At 46.0% G+C, this 21,009-nt stretch overlaps 2 protein-coding genes across 3 annotated transcripts in view; one reads left to right on the top strand and one right to left on the bottom strand.

The window, feature by feature from the left end:
• The window catches only part of LOC124720169, a 28,554-nt gene extending 23,333 nt beyond the window's left edge, over nt 1-5,221 (top strand). The window contains exon 3 of the mRNA XM_047245492.1: nt 3,561-5,221. Within this exon, the coding sequence (XP_047101448.1) occupies nt 3,561-4,435 (875 nt within the window). The 3' untranslated portion in view covers nt 4,436-5,221. The remainder of the gene's footprint in view (nt 1-3,560) is intronic.
• Nucleotides 1-21,009, bottom strand: part of LOC124720168 (CARD- and ANK-domain containing inflammasome adapter protein-like) — a 551,179-nt gene that overhangs the window by 424,905 nt on the left and 105,265 nt on the right. The gene's annotated exons all lie outside the window — the stretch shown is intronic.

Below are 21,009 nucleotides of genomic sequence, written 5' to 3'. Positions count from 1 at the left end.
AACATGCTGTTGGCATGTTTTGAGCAAGGGAATGGTGTTCCTAGAGCAATGTTTTGAGGTTTAACCTCTTTGCCATAGCCATAAACAGTATCACATATACAGAAAGGAGTCCTGTACAGTGCTTCTTAATTGTGGACAATTTTGCTGTTTCATATTCCTCCTCCAGAAGTGCTACGGCGACCCATCAGTTGCACTTAGAGTGCGGAAGTTAGGGAGGTGGGCTGGAAAGACAGGGTTTCAGTTTTCTGCACATAAGAATTTTAATTATTCTCATTGTCATTTTAATGTGCATGTGAGGGATATTAGTCCACATTTTTAAGACTAAATCAGGTTTATGGGCCTCAGTTTTAACTCCAAATTTTCGTGGTTGCCACACCTGTGAGACCTGAAAGCCAGAACCCAGAAGGCACTGAATATTGTAAAGTGCCTCAACCAAAGGTCTAGGGGATCAGACAGGGTGTGTCTGCTCCAGTTTTATAGCGCTCTTGTGTGTTCGTGGCTAGACTATGGATGCACAGTGCACAGGTCAACGAGGTCTTTTTACCTCAAGATTATTGACGCATAAGGATATTAGGATGCGCTTACAGAACCAGCCCCATACCCAGTCTCTGTGCTGAGGTTGGGAAACCGCCATTCACCATCTAGCGACACCTCCTCATGGTGAATCAGGCATGTAAGTTTCTTGTAGCTCCAACTTCACCTGCACACCATACCATTGCTCCTCCACCTCTGGAATGCCATTTCTCCACGAGCAACATGGGCATCTGGACACTAGGTAGGGCATGTGCTGGAGTCACTTGGTGTGGAGCAAGTGCAACACCAAATCCAGCGTTTTAACAGTCTGCTACCCTGATTAGAGGCCCAGAGTAACTTTGATTTAGTGCAGTATAGCAGATGTAGCAGTCCAACATATATTTTCATACATTATTAAAGGACTTTTTTAATGGTCACCAAACCTTTAGAACTGTCTTTACGGATGGGTCGAAACAGGGGGACTCTGTTGGTTGCACTATTGTTTTCTCTGATTGTATACTCAATGTCTGACTGCCTTGCAAGTTTTTAGTCTTTGATGCAGATTGACATGCGACCTTGCAGGCACTGTAGCAGAGGAAATGTGCTTAAAGTGCTAAATTCCTTGTCTGCTCTGATTCCCAGAGTGTTCTTCACTCTCTACAACGTTTGTACCCAGTAGCTAAAGTAGTGCACAATATCCAGGACGTCCTCCTCCAGCTACAACGGCAGGGGAAGGAGAAGTCAGTCTGCTGAGTGCCAGGGCATGTGGATATTGCTGGAAACGAAAGGGCAGGTCTAGCAAGCAGGGAGGCATGTCGTGATGCTGGGTTAGCGCGGTGTGCCATCCACCTGCCTGCTGTCTCCTCGCTTTTGGGTCGGTGGGAGGATGAGCGGCTCCCCAGTCGTCTTCACACAGGCCACAGCCCTGTGACACATGGCTTCTTGCTCCGGTGAGGACTCTGTCCATTGTGTAGTACTTGTGACATACAGATCATGGTGCGCCAGATTTTATCAGACTGTGTTTTATTCTCCGACCAGTGGGCAGCGACTGGTTTGCTGATAGATCTGCCCTCCGTTTTAATTAACGTTCAAACGAATGTGATGAGAGTCTTATGGTTTTGTAATTTGTCCACTATGTTTCCGAAAATTTTAGGGAGATGATTTTAACGTATTAATTGTGTGCCCAGCTAACCCATCTTTTTCGTATGTGGTCAGCCAATCAGATTTCTTAGAGTCTCTTTTTTTAGCTCACCTGTCCTTTTATTTCCGTTTTAATCCCAGATATAGCACCTTTCACCCTTTATCCGTTGTCTTAACTGGTGCGAGACAGAGTGCTTGTGTGGTCAACGCGAGTGAGGTGGGAGAGAGAGGATGAGCGTCACTTTAAAGGTTTCCTCCTCACTGTGTGATACCATTTTCTTAGTTTTATCCACATTTGTTTCTTTTAATGTGAGTAAGGGTGCTGATAATCTCGCTGTTGACCGACTGTAAGCTCCAGACACACACACACACACACACACACACACACACACACACACAAACACACACACACGCACACCTGCAGCAGTTACTGAGATTAGCGTTCACATGTAGACAGGTAAACGTGCCATGGTAATCGCATGGTTTTCACTCAGGCAAGGACTTTAATTTATCAAAGCTCAGGAAGTTTGCACTAAAAATTTACAGATGATATACAAAAACCTATTTCGTGAACCTGTCTCTCTGTTAGTGGAAATTGCGCCAAATTCTCTACAGTAGAGGCTGAGATTAGGCTTCGCTTTAGACTCCAAAATACGGCTAGAGACTATAAAAAATAATACTTGTTGTTAACACTCTTGGGCGAGACACGGCAGGTCGCAACTAGTCGCTCCAAGCAGCAGTCAGATTTTTAATTCATTAACTTCGGCCTAAATCCTTTCATTATCAAATATTTTTTAATGTGGTCATATGTTGGTGACCACAATGTTTGAATGTGAGCAACTCTTGCGAAAGGATTTCATTCCAGACTGCTCGGCCAGTTGAGGAAACACGCTTTCATTTGTATTTTTTACGTCCAGCACGCTACCAGCCTTCGATACATAACCAGCTTATTGCGCTCAAACAAGCAGAGCTGCTTTACGATTTGCACCATGGCAAATACTCTCATAATGTTTTTCGTTGTTTGCCCTCTCTGTGGACCTTCGTGCATCCATACACGCGCCACTAAACGCTCCTTTACAGTGTAACTGTTTCAACACGAATTCACAACTGAAATGGTGCTGTAGTGAAACAAAAGAGTATAGTAATTACACCAACGCTTTTCGTCAGCTTCAAAGGAGGGATACCAAGCAAACGAATGTATGTCCTCAATGATTGCACAAAGTCACCCACCATGTTAACCGAGAGCACAAATGCGCTGCTTCCTGGACTAGGGTAGGCGCGCCGGCCCCAGATCGAATCCGCCTGGTGGATTACCAACGAGCGTCGGTGTGCCAGCCAGCCTGGATGTGGTTTTAGGCGGTTTTCCACATCCCACTAGGTGAATACCAGGCGGTCCTCACGTCCCGTCTCCATTACACGACTCACAGACATCTGAACACGTTCACACTATTCCATTGCTTTCACTAGACGCAGACAGCTGGGTCTACACTAATTCCATCTTGGGGGGGGGGGGGGGGGCGAGGTTATGGGGTGGGGATAGGAAGGGGATCTGGATGCCCTCTACACTAACAATGGCAAATCCATAGTAACAACGCCGACCCTGCGTTGACGTGGGAAAAAGGCGCAAGGAAATGATGAAGAGTTACTGTAGATAGTCAAGAGGGTTTGGGGGACTTCCTGGATACTCTGTAGATGAAAACGAATTGCGTACTCTTCTCTCGATTCAACTCTGGTATATATCTTTCCAAATACAAAAAAATTTTGTTGACATTATTTATCATCGATGATGTAGTTAAAATACACCTGGTCTTGTGATCCAGAGGAGCCTCTGGGATCAGATGTGTACATCTGCTTCTGCATACATTTGGTGTGTGAGCACCACTCAACTCGCAGTGAATCTTTTGCAGATGAGGAGTGGCAGAGGGAGGACAGAAGCAACGCCACGGTCTCCGTGGACACTGACTGCGTGCAGCTGTTGGCGAACGCCCTCGACCACCCCACGTGTCCGCTGGAAGACCTGCCACCGGAAACCAAAGACCTGCGCGAGCGGTGCCGCGTGCAGCTGTGGGACGACATGGTGCAGAGGTCGCCCCACGTACCCGTCACCAGCTACCTGGCCTACACGCAGAGGATAAACGTCAACCTCTGCCTGCTGGCCTGGATGACAGCCAACTCGTTCGGCGTTTGTCAGGACGTCCCGTTTAGTATGCTACAGTCCGTACATGATGCTCGCTGCTATTTCGACAGCCCTGGCGATCAGTCCTGCCTGCAGTCGAGCGCTACAGACGCCATCTGCTCTGTTTCCAGAGCAGTCCTGTTGCTCATGTGTGGCGATTTTTCTTTCCATAAGTCTTTCGATTTATGCGGCGTCAGTTTCTACACAAACGGATCGCACTTCACGACGTACAATTTAACGTGGGAAAGAGAGTTCTACAAAGGGTATGTGAGGCCAACAGAAAGGGCTCTTAAGTACAAAGACAGCTTGAACAGTGCCACCTTGAAATACAAAGATTTCAAAATCGACAGCTTAAAACCTTTAGAAATGTCATTTATAGCCTTAAATATTATTTTCCGCTTTTTGACCACTGTTGTATACATGTACCTGCCCCAGTTACGTAATGTCCCGGGAAAGATATTCTTGTCCATTCAGATCACGGGTATAACGCAGATCTTGTGTTCTGAGGTCATTTATCGTATGACAGGTGTCCCCGACCTATCTACGATGGTCCACATTGATAGTGCCCTCACTCTTCTAAGATGTATCTGGCTAAACTTATTCTGATACCAAATGTACGCGTGTGTCCGCCATCTTAGGCTCCCTGACGACCTGCCACCTGCTGAAGCCAGAAGGGTATTCCGTGGTCAAGCGCTGTACGCACTGATACCGTGGAGTGTGGTATGCATAGCAACTATTGCTTTCGAAAAGATGAGCAAACATTACCTGATGCACAGTCGGATAATATTCCTTGCGGGGATTTCTCTATCGATAACTTTCAATTTGGTTTGTCTTGGGTCGGTGGGATACATGTACTTACATGCTCGGAACTCCATGCGGCAACTCAAAATTTTTAGTAACGATAAATTTGCCTCTAAGAAACAATATGTTTTTATGTCAGTTAAGGGTGTTATTTTGAGCGGGATAGGTATAATTATTAGAATTGGGTTCCACCAGGCACAAGGCATAGCGCAGTTTGTGTACTACGTACACATAGCCACGATGGTGCAGGGACCACTGCAGTTCGTTTTCTTCATTTGTAATGGAACGACGCTGCCTCTGCTCAGGAACAGAGTGCTGTCGTGGTGGAATCCGGATATCATCCGCCCAGGACAGGAGCTCTGTTCAACAGCTGAGAGAAATCTGGAAAGGAGGAGAAATGAACGGTCTCTCCTTGCGCAATCCTCGTTGTAAGTTACATGGATATTGTTTCCAAAGGGCTGTCTCGACTGTAGGCAGGACTAAAGCCAGTGACCAGTCATAATGATTGAATCCAGCTGACAACACAAAATTAACTCCTACTGCTAACGCAAAACCAGTGTATTTTTCTCACTTGTTCTAAATTATTCTACATGTCTGTGTTTGTCTAGTTAATTTAATGAATTGACATTAAGTAACTACTATTAAAATGTAATTTGCTACAAGATAATAAGAATTTCTTGCTCTATTTCTTCCAACCCACCCTGTGATAACATGTTAACCTGGTCTCCGAAATTTTCACAAAAACATTTTGTTACCCATAGCATATGATAAAAACGAAAATACTGCAAGAATTTCTTGCATATGAAAAAAATATTTCAACCACTGGGCAGTGAAGGGAACATAATATACTCTTGCAATGTCTTTACAGGAATGTTTGCCTTTCCCATTTATTCCTACAAAGCTTCAAAAAGATGTCTACGTTTCCCTTCTTATCTTGCAAATAACTGCAGAACTGTGCTTCGTCTTTTGTCTCACACTAGATCGCTCAACCCAAAATTCTGTCTCCGACTAGTACTAGGAATTTTTTAATGACAATTTACATGACTTTCACCTCTGGCAACGCATTGTGTATCTGAAAATTATTCCCTTGTACCATATTTAACTTCAGCTTGATACAGAATTTTTTTGCGAATTTATTTACTTATCTACATTGTTCCATGACAGTATTTATTTTTTGGAAATATGCAAGTCTTAAATAAGAATTGTATGTGTGTATTACGTGTATGTTCAGTACTGTGCCAAGAAAAATTAGTATCAGTGTCAAACCAGAGGAGCAGGAAGATGGAGATAACTCAACTGTGTGGAAGAACATGTAATGGTGTTCGTAGCGCTGATTAGTGTTCTGATTGGTCAGAGGGGAACAAAATGTTATAGTATGAGACAGTAACAAACAAGTGTCGTTGTGACATGTTGTTTGAAGTGAATGCATAGTGTTAAAGGACAATTGCACAGGACACAGGAATAAGAGCAGTTGTTGTACAGGATGTTGACATACTGATTGAGAAATACAGTAAGGTATTAAAGAAAACGTTAAAAATTAATGTATATACGGCGTAGCACTTGTAAAGAAGAAACCATGTTGTTTAAAAGTGTATTTTTACAATTAATGTAGTGCAAGGGAAAAAAATGTGTCAGAAGTTAATGTGAAAGAACGTATGTCTGGCAAGAGTTATACAGTAAGGGCGTAGTACCTCGAATTTAGTGTGATTTGTGATCAACAGATGATGGCCAATTTGTTCGAATAAAAACAGATTGAGCGAACAGTGCAAATGAAACCGATCCCTGTGTGAATTTAATATACTCTCCTACTGAGCATCACTGCCATAGACGGTGTTACATAGAGCCATTTTTGCAGAGACTGTGAAGTTACAGCGAACCTTACGGTGAATTTAATGGAGGAAGGACTGCTATTTTGAAACTAGAGATTGCAGCATCCCTCGCCATCTTCGTATGACACGAGGTAGATGTGACGTGCAGCTCAGCCTACCTACATACCTATTTGATCACATACACACTCACTCACTCTCAAACACACACACACACACACACACACACACACACACAGGTGCGCGCGCGCCGAGCACGCTGCAGAATCGAAAGAAAGTGATGAACTCCTTCCGTCGTTTGTTCGGAACCCCCGCAGCGTCGCGAAAACACAATCGCGGTTTGCCCCGCGTCAGCCGGCCGAAGTGGCCGAGCGGTTCTAGGCGCTCCAGTCTAGAACCACGAGACCGCTACTGTCGCAGGTTCGAATCCTGCCTCGGGAATGGGTGTGTGTGATGTCCTTAGGTTAGTTAGGTTAAGTTTTAGGGGAGTGATGACCTCAGATGTTAAGTCCCCGCGTGAAACACATCACGCGACGCTCTACTCCGCGTGTTTAGTTGGAAGCAGTTTACTGGCGGGCCCGTATAAATTTCCTACACTAGTAAAACCGCTCTAAATTTGACGTCGTCATCTTCGCTTTGATCAGCGAGGCATGGTTAAGCTTCACCAATCTAAGTCCAGCACCGGCAATTACCAGCACTGTTCGTACACTGAGGAGCCAAAGAAACCTGTATACCTGCCTAACATCGTGTAGCGCCCCCGCGAGCACGCAGAAGTGCCGCAACACGACGTGGCATGGACTCGACTAATGTCTGGAGTAGTGCTGGAGGGAACTGACACCATGAATCATGCAGGGCTGTCCATAAATCCGTGAGAGTACGAGGGGTGGAGATCTCTTCTGAACAGCACATTACATCCCAGATCTGCTCAATAATGTTCATATCTGGGGAGTTTGGTGGCCAGCGGAAGTGTTAGAAAAGTGTCTCTGGAGCCACTCTGTAGCAATTCTGGACGTGTGGGGTGTCACATTGTCCTGCTGGATTTACCAAAGTCCGTCGAAATGCACGATGGACATGAATGAATGCAGGTGATCGGCCAGGATAGTTGCATACGTGTCAGCTGTCAGAGTCGTATCTAGATGTATCAGGGGTCCCGTGTCACTCTAGCTGCACTCCATTACGGAGCCTCCACCAGCTTGAACAGTCCCCTGTTGACGTGCAGGGTCCATGGGTTCATGAAGTTGTCTCGGTGCCGATTCACGTTCAACCGCTCGATACAATATGAAACGAGACGCGTCGGACCAGACAAAATGTTTCCAGCCATCAGCAGCCCAATGTCGGTGCTGACGCCCAGGCGAGGCGTAAAGCTCTGTGTCGTGCAGTCATCAGGGGTACAGGAGTGGGCGTTCGGCTCAGAGAGCCCATATAGATTATGTTTCGTCGAATGGTCCACACACTGAAACTTGTTGATGGCGCAGCATTGAAATCTGCAGCAATTTGCGGAACGGTTGCACTTCTGTCACGCTGAACGATTCTCTTCAGTCGTCGTTGGTCGCGTTCTTGCAGGATCTTTTTCCAGCCGATGCGATGTCGGCGATTTGATGTTTTAGCGGATTCCTGATATTCACAGTACACTCGCGAAATCGTCGTACGAGAAAGTCCCCACTTCATCGCTATCTCGGAAATGCTGTATTTTTCTTTTTTTTTTTCTTGGCGTTTCAGTGTAGTAACGTTACTACTATCGCGTAAGGTTCCAAGATTGGACCGCAGGACTGGGGAAATAACCATCTAAGTTGAATAAATTAACTTGAATTGGCTGCATGCAATATAAAATTCAAAGCCAGCAGGAAAACGGTGACTTAGAAAACATCACTCTCAGATCTGCACGGGAAAAGTTCAGTTTATATATGTGAATTCACCCTAGCCACGCCCGTCACTTTCTACCTAACCGCTGGTTCCAGCTTCCTAACATGTCCGAGTTTCCTCTCAGCTCACCGACAATAACGCTCCTGTCTACAGGAAACCATACAGGCTTCCAGAACACCTACAGCCAATAACGGAAGATTCCTCCATCAGAAATTGTCTGAGGGGACTATTGAAGAGGTGTAGATGCTTTAAGTGTTCCCAAAAAAGTTGTCGGATGGCACAAGAATGTACAGATTATGCTGTGACTACAGATACCTCAACACAAGGACTATCACTGGTGCACGTCCAACATTGAATGCAAAAGAAATTTTGGACAACATGGGTCAGTGTAAATACATTTTTACGATGGGCTTAAGAGCGGTCCAGAACATCCACACAGGGAACAACAGGGCCGCGCGGGGTAGCCGCACCGTCTAGCGCTCCTTGCCACAATTCGCGCGGCTCCCCCCCGTCAGAGGTTCGAGTCCTCGCCCGGACATGGGAGTGTTAGTTTAAGTTAGATGTCCTTAGGTTACTTAGGTTTAAGTAGTTCTAAGTTCTAGGGGACTGATGACCTCAGATGTTCAGTCCCATAATGCTCAGAGCCATTTGAGCGCACAGAACAAGTAACCACAGAGTCAACACACAACCAAGGACAACAAACATCAGAAATATCGATAGTGACTATTAATCAGCAGGTGAGGTAGGACTAATTCTGTCCCTCTGGTTTTTGATGAGAGACAGAGCCGGATTCCAAGCAGCTTTTAAACAAAATCCACCATCTCTGTTAATAAGGTTGTTTGATAGTCTGACTTCAACAGCTTCCTTAATAACACTATCCCAATAGCTGGACGTGCAAGCCAGAATCTCCGTGTTGTTGTATTCCATAGGATGGCCGGTGTCAAGGCAATGTTCTGCAATAGCGGATTTGCTCGGCTGTTGTAAGCGTGTTATGAAACGTCCCCTTTGAACAATTATACAAGACTGTGCTTAAACTGACACACAATATTTTGTTAGCGCAACGCAATCTGACTTTCAAAATTCCCTACAAAAGAATGGCCCTGACTAACATTAAACTATACCTTTCACAAATCACTTACCTCACAAAAATCTTCGCTGCTCAAGCTACTGCAATACAGCGAGCGCCACTACTGCCAGCTAAATAAAAGATTCAAACTATGGAAGGCACTAACTACTGATAGGGTAGTTAGCAAATGAAAGATATTAATAGAGAACAAACAATGTATTTACCTTGATATCATCATATATAAATATAGCAGTTCATGACAAATTTCAAATCTCCGCCATCTCACTCCCCACATCCACCACTGCTGGCGGCTCACCTCCAACTGCTCAACGCTACGCGCTGTTAACAGCCAGCTGCCGCTGCCCAACACTACAATGGCAGACAACAATGCAAACTAGACACAGACTGCACACAGCACAGCCAGTGATTTTCATACAGAGGTGGCGTTACCAATAAAAAAACCTAAACAGCCTACTTACAGTGTGTGACGCTTATGTTCAATACACCGGTCTTCCACAGTCCTGATTGTCTGACCAATATATGACATGCCACAAGTGCAAGGAATGCGATAGACACCAGCCTTACGCAAACCAAGATGATCTTCTACCGACGCCAACAGGACCTTAATCTTAGACGGTGGTCGGAAAACACATTTCACATCATATTTCCGCAAAATACGGCCAATCCTGTTGGAAATGCTTCCTGCATAAGGCAAAAAGGCCGTAGACTTGGGTGCCACTTCGTTGCTATCGTCACTCACCCGTTGCACAGAAGGCTGATAGCGCAACGCAGGTTTGATCTGCCTCTCACTATAACCATTCTGAAGAAAGGTGACTTCGAGATGTGATAGCTCATCTGCCAAACTTTCAGGGTCTGAGAGAACGAGGGCCCTGTGAACCAAGGTTATTAAGGAAGCTGTTGAAATCAAACTATCAAGCGACCTTATAAACAGAGATGGTGGATTTTGTTTAAATGCTGCTTCGGCTCTGTCTCTCATCAAAAAAACAGAGGAAGAGAATTAGTGCTACCTCACCTGTTGATTAATAGTCACTATTGATATTTCTGATGTTGGTTATCCTTGGTTATGTGTTGACTCTGCGGTTACTTTTTCTGTGTGTGTTATCTTCCTTGTTTCTACTCTGTGAACCAAGGTATTAAATTCCCTTGCAGATTGCTTCCTTCTTGCAGTTGTGCCTTGAGAATGGCAGGGTGTGCTCCTCTCGAAATATCGGCGGTGGTCGACGACGTCACCAGGCAGAAAACCCGTAAGTTATTTGCATGTCCCAGGCATGTTAGATAGGGTTCATTTCTGGATGACATGCTGGCCGCTCTAGTCGAGCGATGACGTGATGCCGGCCGCAGTGGCCGAGCGGTTCTAGGCGCTTCAGTTTGGAACCGCGCGACCGGTACGGTCGCGGGTTCGAATCCTGCCTCGGGCATGGAGGTGTGTGATGTCCTTAGGTTAGTTAGGTTTAAGTAGTTCTAAGTTCTAGGGGACTGATGACCTCAGATGTTAAGTCCCATAGTGCTCAGAGCCATTTGAACAATTTTTTTTTTTGATGATGTGATCCTGAAGGAAGTCATTCACAAGTTCTGTACGATGGGGTCGCGGATGTAGTCCAGGAAGACGAATGCCTCGCCAATATGCTGCCAATATGTTTGCACTATCGGTTGGAGGATGACATTCACGTATCGTACAGACGTTACGGCGCCTTCCATGACCACCAGCGGCGTACGTCGGCCCCACGTAATGCCACCCCAAAACACCTGGGACCCTCCACCTTGATGCACTCTCTGGACAGTGTGTCAAAGGCGTTCAGCCTTACCGGGTTGCCTCCGAACACGGCTCCGACAATTGTCTGGTTGAAGGGATATGCGACACTCGTCAGCGAAGAAAACGTGAAGCCATTCCCGAGCGGTCCATTCGGCGTTTTGTCGGGCCCATCTGTACCGCGCTACATGTTGTCTTGGTTGCAAAGATGTACCTCGACATGGATGTCGACAGTGAAGTTGCGAATCATGCAGCCTATTGCGCACAGCTTGAGTCGTAACACGACGTCCTGTGGCTGCACGAAAAACATTATTCAACATGGTGGCACGCCTGTCAGGGTTCCTCCGAACCATAATCCGTCGTTAGTGGTCATCCACTGCAGTAGTAGACCTGGGGCGGCCTGAGCGAGGCATGTCATCGACACTTCCTGTCTCTCTCTATCTCCTAACAACATAGCTTTGGTTCACTCCGAAAAAAAAAAATGGTTCAAATGGCTGTGAGCACTATGGGACTTAACTTCAACGGTCATCAGTCCCCTAGAACTTAGAAATACTGAAACCTAACTAACCTAAGGACAGCACACAACACCCAGTCATCACAAGGCAGAGAAAATCTCTGACCCGCCGGGAATCGAACCCGGGAACCCGGGCGTGGGAACCGAGAACGCTACCGCACGACCACGAGCTGCGGAGGGTTCACTCCGAGACTCCTCGACACTTCCCGTGTTGAGAGTCCCTCCTGGCACAAAGTAACAATGCGGACGCGTTGGCTCCCCGGTATTGACTGTCTAGGCGCGGTTGAACTCAGACAACGCGAGCCTTCCTGGTGGAATGACTGTAACTGATCCGCTGTGGGACCCCCTCCGTCTGATACGCGCTGCTCATGCACGGTTGTTTACATCTTTGGGCGGGTTTAGTGATATCTCTGAATTGTCAAAGGGACTGTGTCTGTGATAGAATATCCACAGTCAAGGTCTCACTTCAGGAGTTCTGGGAACCGGAGTGAAGCAATACTTTTTTTATGTGTGTATTAAAAACTTTCCTATTATACTGAACAAAACGAAACTATTTTAGGAGCGCTCTGGCAGAGAAAACACTTAACTGCTGTTATACTCTGTGGAAAAAGATTAGTGCACCCATTTAGAGGTTTCCAGTTCACTCACGATTTATTGCTGGCACTGTGCAAATGGAGTACATGAAATTGTTACGTTTACAGATCAGTAGCACCAGCGGTTCTGATGTAGCACGTATCGGCCCCTGCTGAAACACACGTATTAGTATACGGCGTAGCTTCCACAGGTGGTAATGCAGGCACTGACTCTGGTATCCAGTCGATCGCACACATGTAGAATACTGCGATACATTAAGCCATCCCTGCTCGACCGGTTCTGTAAGAGTTGTTGGTTGTCGAGTCGCACAAGTCACTTCTCGTCCCATCGTATCCCACATTTGCTCGGTTGCAGACAAGTCCAGGGACATTGCTCGCCAGGGAGTTTGCCGCACATCTTGCAGAGCACGTTGAGTTCCACAGGCAGCGTGTGGGGGAGGATTGTCCTGTTGGAACAACACATTACCTTCCTGTTACAAGAGCGGCATTGAACAGGTCTAACAATATTCTGCACATATCAGCTGCATGTTAAAGTCCCGTCCAGAAGCAGCAAAAATGAAAGGGAGCTGTAGTGGGTGGGACCAGTGTGTCTTGTCTACGAGACAGCGCTTGCCAGGTCTAGGTCGTACGAACAAACTACCATCACTTGCGTGCAGGCAGAATCCGCTTTCGTCGCTCAAGACCTCGGCACGCCAATCCATGTTCCAAGTCATCCTCTGATGACGCCAGTCGAGTGGTGCACGGCGATGCTGTGGCGTGAGGGGGAAACAGCCTACAGCTTCGCCTGCCCACAGCATCACTCCTAATAACAGGTTCGCAAAAGTTCGCGTGGACGCGTCTGGGCTCAGAGTCCCTCTCACCTGTGCTGTGCTGGCTGTACAACCTACCACTGCTGCCCCGACAATACAGAGACATGGGCTGGTGTCTCTGCTACTTGGGCGTCCAGAACCTCGTCTATGCTCTTGAGAATGTTCACGTGACCACTGGTACCAGCGTCATTGCACAAATGACACAGCAGCGCCCTCTTGAGTGGCAGTTGTCCGAAAGGACCATCCCGCCACAGTTTTACCGTGGCATGGTTGCCTGCTTGCTTCAGACCTGAGCCTTCATGGCATATATCGTCATTGGATCAAAATCGACGTCGTCTTTCCAGATGTAAAAATTTTTGTTTTGACAATGTTTCTATTGGGTCTTTAGCATATATTTCACTCAGAGAAACTTGCTGCCAACTTCATTGTGGGCATCATATGCCACTCTTGTTATGTGCGAGACTGTGTAATTAGGCTGTTTAGGTTTTTTTTATTGGTAACGCCACCTCTGTATAAAAATCACTGGCTGCGCTGTGTGCAGTCTGTGGCTAGTTTGCATTGTTGTCTGCCATTGTAGTGTTGGGCAGCAGCAGCTGGATGTGAACAGCGCATAGCGTTGCGCAGTTGGAGGTGAGCCGCCAGCAGTGGTGGATGTGGGGAGAGAGATGGCGGAGTTTTGAAATTTGTCATGAACTGCTATATATATATATATATATATAATGATATTAAGGTAAATACATTGTTTGTTCTCTATTAATATCTTTCATTTGCTAACTATCCCTATCAGTAGTTAGTGCCTTCCATAGTTTGAATCTTTTATTTAGCTGGCAGTAGTGGCGCTAGCTGTATTGCAGTAGTTCGAGTAGCCAAGACTTTTGTGAGGTAAGCGATTTGTGAAACGCATAGGTTAATGTTAGTCAGGGCCATTTTTTTTTTGTAGGGATTTTTGAAAGTCAGATTGCGTTGCGCTAAAAAAATATTGTGTATCAGTTTAAGCACAGTCATGTATAATTCTTCAAAGGGGACGTTTCAACTGTGTTGTTCATTGTCAGGACACTACAGATTAGGACAGTTAGAGTTAGTGACGGGTAGTGAGGGCCACCGGCTGTTGGCTGCTGAGGTAAGGATGTAACTCAGGGCTGAGGGCACGGGTTCATGAGCAGGGCGTGGAAAGTCTACATTGTCCTGTTCCCAACACGCAACAACAACGTGCAACACACCAAAATGAGACAACAAACTTCACCCGCAACAAAGCGTGATGGACGCGCCTGCCGCCGCTCGTCGACTGCACGACACCAAATAATGCAAGTCGCTAGCGACGCTACGGCGGTGTAGACGCCCACACTGTTGTAACACGCCGACCACCAGGCAGCAATTGTAGGCAGGAGCAGCCGGAGAGGATAAAGATGCCCTCTCGGCGCTGCATACCCAGATAAATCAAGCAGCAGACAGATGATCTGCAAATGGCTTCTCCGCAATCTAACGTTGCTAAGCAAGTGCTAGTGGAGGAACAGCCGAAGCAGGTGACTCCACCACTGACTGGTGCAGCATCATCTGTGGCTGTGGTGCAGAGCTTTCCAGCAGTAGCGATTATTCCGGCGTTCGCTGGAAAGTCGCACGAGAATATTGGAACGCTTGTCCAGAATGTCCAGGACATCGGAAAGCTTTGCGGTTGGCCAGATGAATTTCTCTTAAACGTGATGAAAACGAAGCTCACCGGCGAAGCGCGGAACTACGTGAAGTCGGTCGAGAGCTCGAAAAATGCCCCTACCGTCCAGTCCCTTGCAACAGGGTCGATTGAAAGGTATACAGACAAACGTGGTACCAGTTACTATCGCGACTTGCTTTCCACCCTTAAGCAAAGAACGGGTGAGGATTTAGAAGCATTCGCGGACAGGATTAGAAGCGTAGAAGGTGTAAGTAGGCTGTTTATGTTTTCTTATTGGCAACGTTACGTAGCGCTCTATATGAAAATCACTGGCTGTGCTGTGTGCAGTCTGTGGCTAGTTTGCATTGTTGTCTGCCATTGTAGTGTTGGGCAGCGGCAGCTGGATGTGAACAGCGCGTAGCGTTGCGCAGTTAGAGGTGAGCCACCAGCAGTGGTGGATGTGGGGAGAGAGATGGCGGAGTTTCGAAGTTTGTAATACTGGATATCATATATTATGACTATTAAGGTAAATACAGTGTTTGTTCTCTATTAAAATCTTCCATTTGCTAACTATCCCTATCAGTAGTTAGTGCCTTCGGTAGTTTGAATCTTTTATTTAGCTGGCAGTAGTGGCGCTCGCTGTATTGCAGTAGTTCGAGTAATGAAGATTTTGGTGATGTAAGTGATTTGTGAAAGGTACAGGTTAATGTTAGTTAGGGCCATTCCTTTGTAGGGATTTCTGAAAGTCAGATTGCGTTGCGCTAAAAAAATATTGTGTGTCAGTTTAAGCACAGTCGTGTATAATTGTTCTAAGGGGACGTTTCAAAGGTTGTTTTGACTTTCCTGTATGCTGAGTCTGTCCTTCCGGCAATCATATCTTTTTCGATGTCTTCACATTTTTCCTGCAGCCGTTTCGTCTTAGCTTCCCTGCACTTCCTATTTATTTCATTCCTCAGCGAGTTGTAGTTCTGTATTCCTGATTTTCCCGGAACATGTTTGTACTTCCTTCTTTCATCAATCAACTGAAGTACTTCTTCTGTTACCCATGGTTTCTTCGCAGCTACCTTCTTTGTACCTTTGTTTTCCTTTCCAATTTCTGTGATGGCCCTTTTTAGAGATGTCCATTCCTCTTGAACTGTACTGCCTACTGCGCTATTCCTTATTGCTGTATCTATAGCGTTAGAGAACTTCAAACGTATCTCGTCATTCCTTAGTACTTCCGTATCCCACTTCTTTGCGTATTGATTCTTCCTGACTAATGTCTTGAACTTCAGCCTACTCTTCATCACTACTATATTGTGATCTGAGTCTATATCTGCTCCTGGGTACGCCTTACAATCCAGTATCTGATTTCGGAATCTCTGTCTGACCATTATGTTCTCTAATTGAAATCTTCCCGTATCTCCCGGCCTTTTCCAAGTATACCTCCTCCTCTTGTGATTCTTGAACAGGGTATTCGCTATTACTGGCTGAAACTTGTTACAGAACTCAATTAGTCTTTCTCCTCTTTCATTTCTTATCCCAATCCCATATTCTCCTGTAACCTTTTCTTCTATTCCTTCCCCTACAACTGCATTCCAGTCGCCCATGACTATTAGATTTTCGTCCCCTTTTGTATACTGCATTACCCTTTCAATAACCTCATACACTTTCTCTATGTGTTCATCTTCAGCTTGCGACGTCGGCATCTATACCTGAACTATCGTTGTCGGTGTTGGTCTGCTGTCGGTTCTGATTAGAACAACCCGGTCACTGAACTGCTCACAGTAACACACCGTCTGCCCTACCTTCCTATTCATAACGAATCCTACACCTGTTATACCATTTTCTGCTGCTGTTGATATTACCCGATACTCATCTGACCAGAAATCCTTGTCTTCCTTCCATTTCACTTCACTGACCCCTACTATATCTAGATTGAGCCTTTGCATTTCGCTTTTCAGATTTTCTAGTTTTCCTACCACGTTCAAGCTTCTGACATTCCACGCCCCGACTCGTAGAACGTTATCCTTTGATATTCAATCTTTTTCCCATGGTAACCTCCCCCTTGGCAGTCCCCTCCCGGAGATCCGAATGGGGGACTATTCCGGAATCTTTTGCCAATGGAGAGATCATCATGACACTTCTTCAATTACAGGCCACATGTCCTGTGGATACACGTTACGTGTCTTTAATGCAGCGGTTTCCATTGCCTTCTGCATCCTCATGTCGTTGATCATTGCCGATTCTTCCGCCTTTAGGGGCAATTTCCCACCCCTAGGACAAGAGAGTGCCCTGAACCTCTATCCGCTCCTCCGCCCTCTTTGACAAGGCCATTGGCTGAATGAGGCTGACTTCTTATGCCGGAAGTCTTCGGCCGCCAGTGCTAATTATTTATCAAAATTTAGGCAGTGGCGGGGATCGAACCCGTGTCCGAAGACGTTTGATTATGAATCAAAGACGCTACCCCTACACCACGGGTAGGGGGCGAAGTCAAGGTAGCTTCACCCCGCACTTTACATGCAGCCGTGCGGTTAGCACTCTTAAGAGAGGAGGCGAGCCGATTTGTGGCCGTCTCCGCGCGGCAAAGCGAGCCCCGACGTGTCTTTTCGAACGACACTAAGTGTGGGCGCTGTAGTAGACAAGGACATGTGGCAGAGCAGTGTCGCGTGCCATATTGTCATCGGTGCAGGAACATGGGTCACCAAAGCGTGCATTGTCCTGCAAATTCCAGGTGAAACGGAAACCAACCACAGAATTCGGGAAACGGCCGCGGGGCAGGAAGCGCCACGCCTCCAGGGCCCCGTTAAAAGTAGTCACCCCACCAGCTTATGAGGGAATCACGCAGGTGGCGAGCGTGGTTGTCGACGGTGTCGGAGGCCGCAAACCAATACGCGTGCTAATTCACACAGGCGCACAGATCAGCTTGGCATTTTTATCGAAGAGAGGTAAAAGAACATTGCAACCGCCGCGGTACCATATCAGTGGTATTGGTCCCGGCATAGGGAAACCTGATGGCAGCTGTTGCGTTGAGTTCATGTTGGACTACACAGAATATGCTTTTACGATGGAGGTTGTACGGAACAAGCGCACGGATTACGACATCATCCTGGGAAGTGACTTTCTGTGTCATTTCCAGCGGGTTATTGACTGTAGGTTCAATAACGTCCAATTAGGCGACAACGTGCGCCGTTTTGGACGTGACTGCACGTTGCGGGCGAGCGAAGCTGGGAAAAAAAGGATCCGTTTCCCAAGTTTCGGAGTCTTCCGTAACCGTGCTAAAAGCCGATAATCCCGTGGAGATACCAGAAGGCACAGGAAAGATCCTTTGGGTGCCTGTCGGGATACGTGAATCTGAAGAGGTTCATTTCTTGGTAGATCCACTCTGCCAGAATGAAACTCTTGACCAGATGCAGGTCCACGTAAAACGTAGCCTGTGCAAAGCGCAGCAAGTACAGAAAGAAAATTGCGTACCCGTGTGTTTAGACAAGTTTAGTCACAAGCAAGCTTTAGCACCGCGTGGTACAGTATTAGCCAGCTTACAGGTTATCACAGAAGATGAGTTGCCAATGAAAACCCCTTCTCTGAAAAAGAAAAAGATTGCTGCCGCCTCTCAACACCATTGGACAATCACGTCACATCTGACAGATAAGTTTAAAGCTAAGCTTAGTCACCTCCCATTGCGTGAACAAAAGCTAATAAATGAAGTATTGAATGAGTATTCATGGTTGTTTGAAGACAGGAAATATTTACCAACAACAGATCTAATCCAACATGAGATTCCAACCGGAAATGCTAGGCCAACAGCTCAAAAAGGGTACCGACTTTCCTACCATCTTCAGTGAGTGGTAGAGGAAACTATACAACAACAACTAGAAGCAGGAATAATACAACCCTCTTCTAGAGCGTGGTCTAGCCCAGTTGTAGTCGTTCCAAAGAAATCTATAGACCGGAGAAAAATCCTATCGCCTCTGTGTAGACATGCGAGCAGTAAACAAGGTTACTACCCCAGATCATTATCCATTACCCCGGATCGATGAAACACTCGATCGTCTGGGTAATTGCCGGTACTTCACAACATTAGACATGCGCAGTGGGTATCATCAAATTCCAATTGCTCCTCAAGATCGAGCTAAGACAGCTTTTGTAGTTCCTGGTGGCTTATATGAATTCTTAAGGATGCCTTTCGGGCTTCGCAACGCGCCAGCAACCTTTCAGCGATTTGCAGATCTGCTATTACGTGGGTTGAAACCTACTATGTGCCTTGTGTATCCATTGCTGAACATGCTGAACGTCTACGCAGTGTACTTTTGCGATTGAAAAATGCTAATTTAAGCTTAAAATTAGAAAAATGTTCTTTTGCTCAATCACAAGCGCAGTGTTTAGGTCACGTCATCAGTTCCAGCGGAGTCAAGCCAGATCCACGATTAACTGAAGCAGTAGACACTTTTTTCCTATTCCAACAAATTTAAAGGAATTGCAATCCTTCCTTGGTCTTGCAAATTATTACCGCCGTTTTATTAAAGATTATGCTACTATTACCAAACCTCTTACTAAATTGTTGAAAAAGGGTACTCCTTTTGTGTGGAAGGATGAATGTTCGACCGCCTTTCAAACAGTGAAAACTATTTTAACTAGTTCACCTCTACTTGTTTACCCAGACTTCACTGAACCTTTTATTTTATCTTGTGACGTACCTAATTTTGCTGTAGGATGTGTCCTACGCCAAATGCAAGATGGTGAGGAAAAATCCGTTGTGTATGCCTCTCGTCAACTGAATAAAGCAGAAACTAATTACAGTACTACAGAAATGGAATTGCTTGCCCTTCTTTTTGGAATTAATTATTTTAGATGTTACCTTTATGGTCGCAAGTTTACAGTTCTTACCGATCACTGTGCTCTGCAGTGGTTATTGGATCTTAAAGACCCTAGCAGCAAACTTATGCGCTGGGCCATGAAACTGTCAGAATATGATTTTGAAGTTCGGCACAAGCCTGGACGGTTGCATCAAAATGCTGATGCGTTAAGTAGAAAAGTGCGTGTCATTCAATCAGATGAGGTATCAATTCAAGAGTTAAAAGAAGCACAGCAGGTGGACGTTCAGTGTCACAGATACGCCACCTTGCCAAAATTTGAAGTAATAGATGACCTTTTGTATCGAAAAACTCCCCATGGAAATCATTTGATAATACCGAAATGCTTGCAGCAGCGTATAATACGGCAATGCCACGATACAATGCAAGCGTGTCACAGCGGAAAACGCGCTACGAACGCTCGAACTGCGACACGTTATTGGTGGCAATACGGACAACGTGGCGTGGACAGGTGTGTAAGATGTTGCCTGCCGTGTGCACAGCGAGCGCAAAATAGGCAGCCGCGAGTGCCGCTGCAAACACTTCCTCAGGCACCTTCACCCTTCGAAATTCTTGCTTTAGATTTCCAAGGTCCTTTTCCACAGGCGCAACAAGGTAACAAATACATTTTGTCTGTTATTGATCACTTTTCACGTTATCTAATTTTAGTTCCCCTCGCCGACATGACATCTCAAACTGTGGCGAGAGAGTTTGTAAATCGTGTGATACTACCTTTTGCAAGTCCTGATGCCATTTTAACGGATCAAGGAACCAATTTCATGTCTGCTTTATTTGTACACGTTTGTAAACTGCTAACAATCAAAAAATGGCGTACAACTCCCTTCCATCGTAAAGCCAACGGTCGCGTTGAACGCGTACACCGTACAATTTGTAAAATGTTATCCTATCATGTTGCAAAAACGCACGCTGATTGGGGCGGATATGTACCGTATATTTCTTCTGCATACAACACCCGAATACACGAATCCACGGGCTATACCCCTTACGAAGCTGTGTTTGGACGGCCGATGAATTCGCCGTTCGAAATAGACAAACTACCTCAAGGTGTAGAATTAAAGGAAGTAAAAGGCTTAGCCCGCCGGCTGAAAGCGATCTGGTATAAGGTAAAGAGGAATAATATCAAAGCCACTAATAAACAGTTGCACAGGCAGAAGAAAAATGCTGTTTTATCGACTTATCAAACAGGTGATTTAGTGTTACTACGAAACCCGGCAATCAAAAAGGGACGAACTAAAAAGTTCTCTCCCCGCTCTGAAGACCCGTATCGGATTGTACGGTTGACCTCACCAGTCAATGCAGAACTGCAATTAACCGATCGTACGGTGATAGTGCACTTTGACCGCCTGCAACCTTACCACGGTAGGGCTGTGTCACCACAACAGGCCGCAGCCCCCCATCCGCCTGTGTCACCTCCACCTCAAGTGGAACAAAGACGA

The sequence above is a fragment of the Schistocerca piceifrons genome, chromosome 11 (assembly GCF_021461385.2).
Source record: "Schistocerca piceifrons isolate TAMUIC-IGC-003096 chromosome 11, iqSchPice1.1, whole genome shotgun sequence".
In the NCBI taxonomy this organism is placed as follows: domain Eukaryota; kingdom Metazoa; phylum Arthropoda; class Insecta; order Orthoptera; family Acrididae; genus Schistocerca; species Schistocerca piceifrons.
Note: the sequence above shows the minus strand (reverse complement) of the source record. Positions and strands in the feature narration are given on the sequence as shown.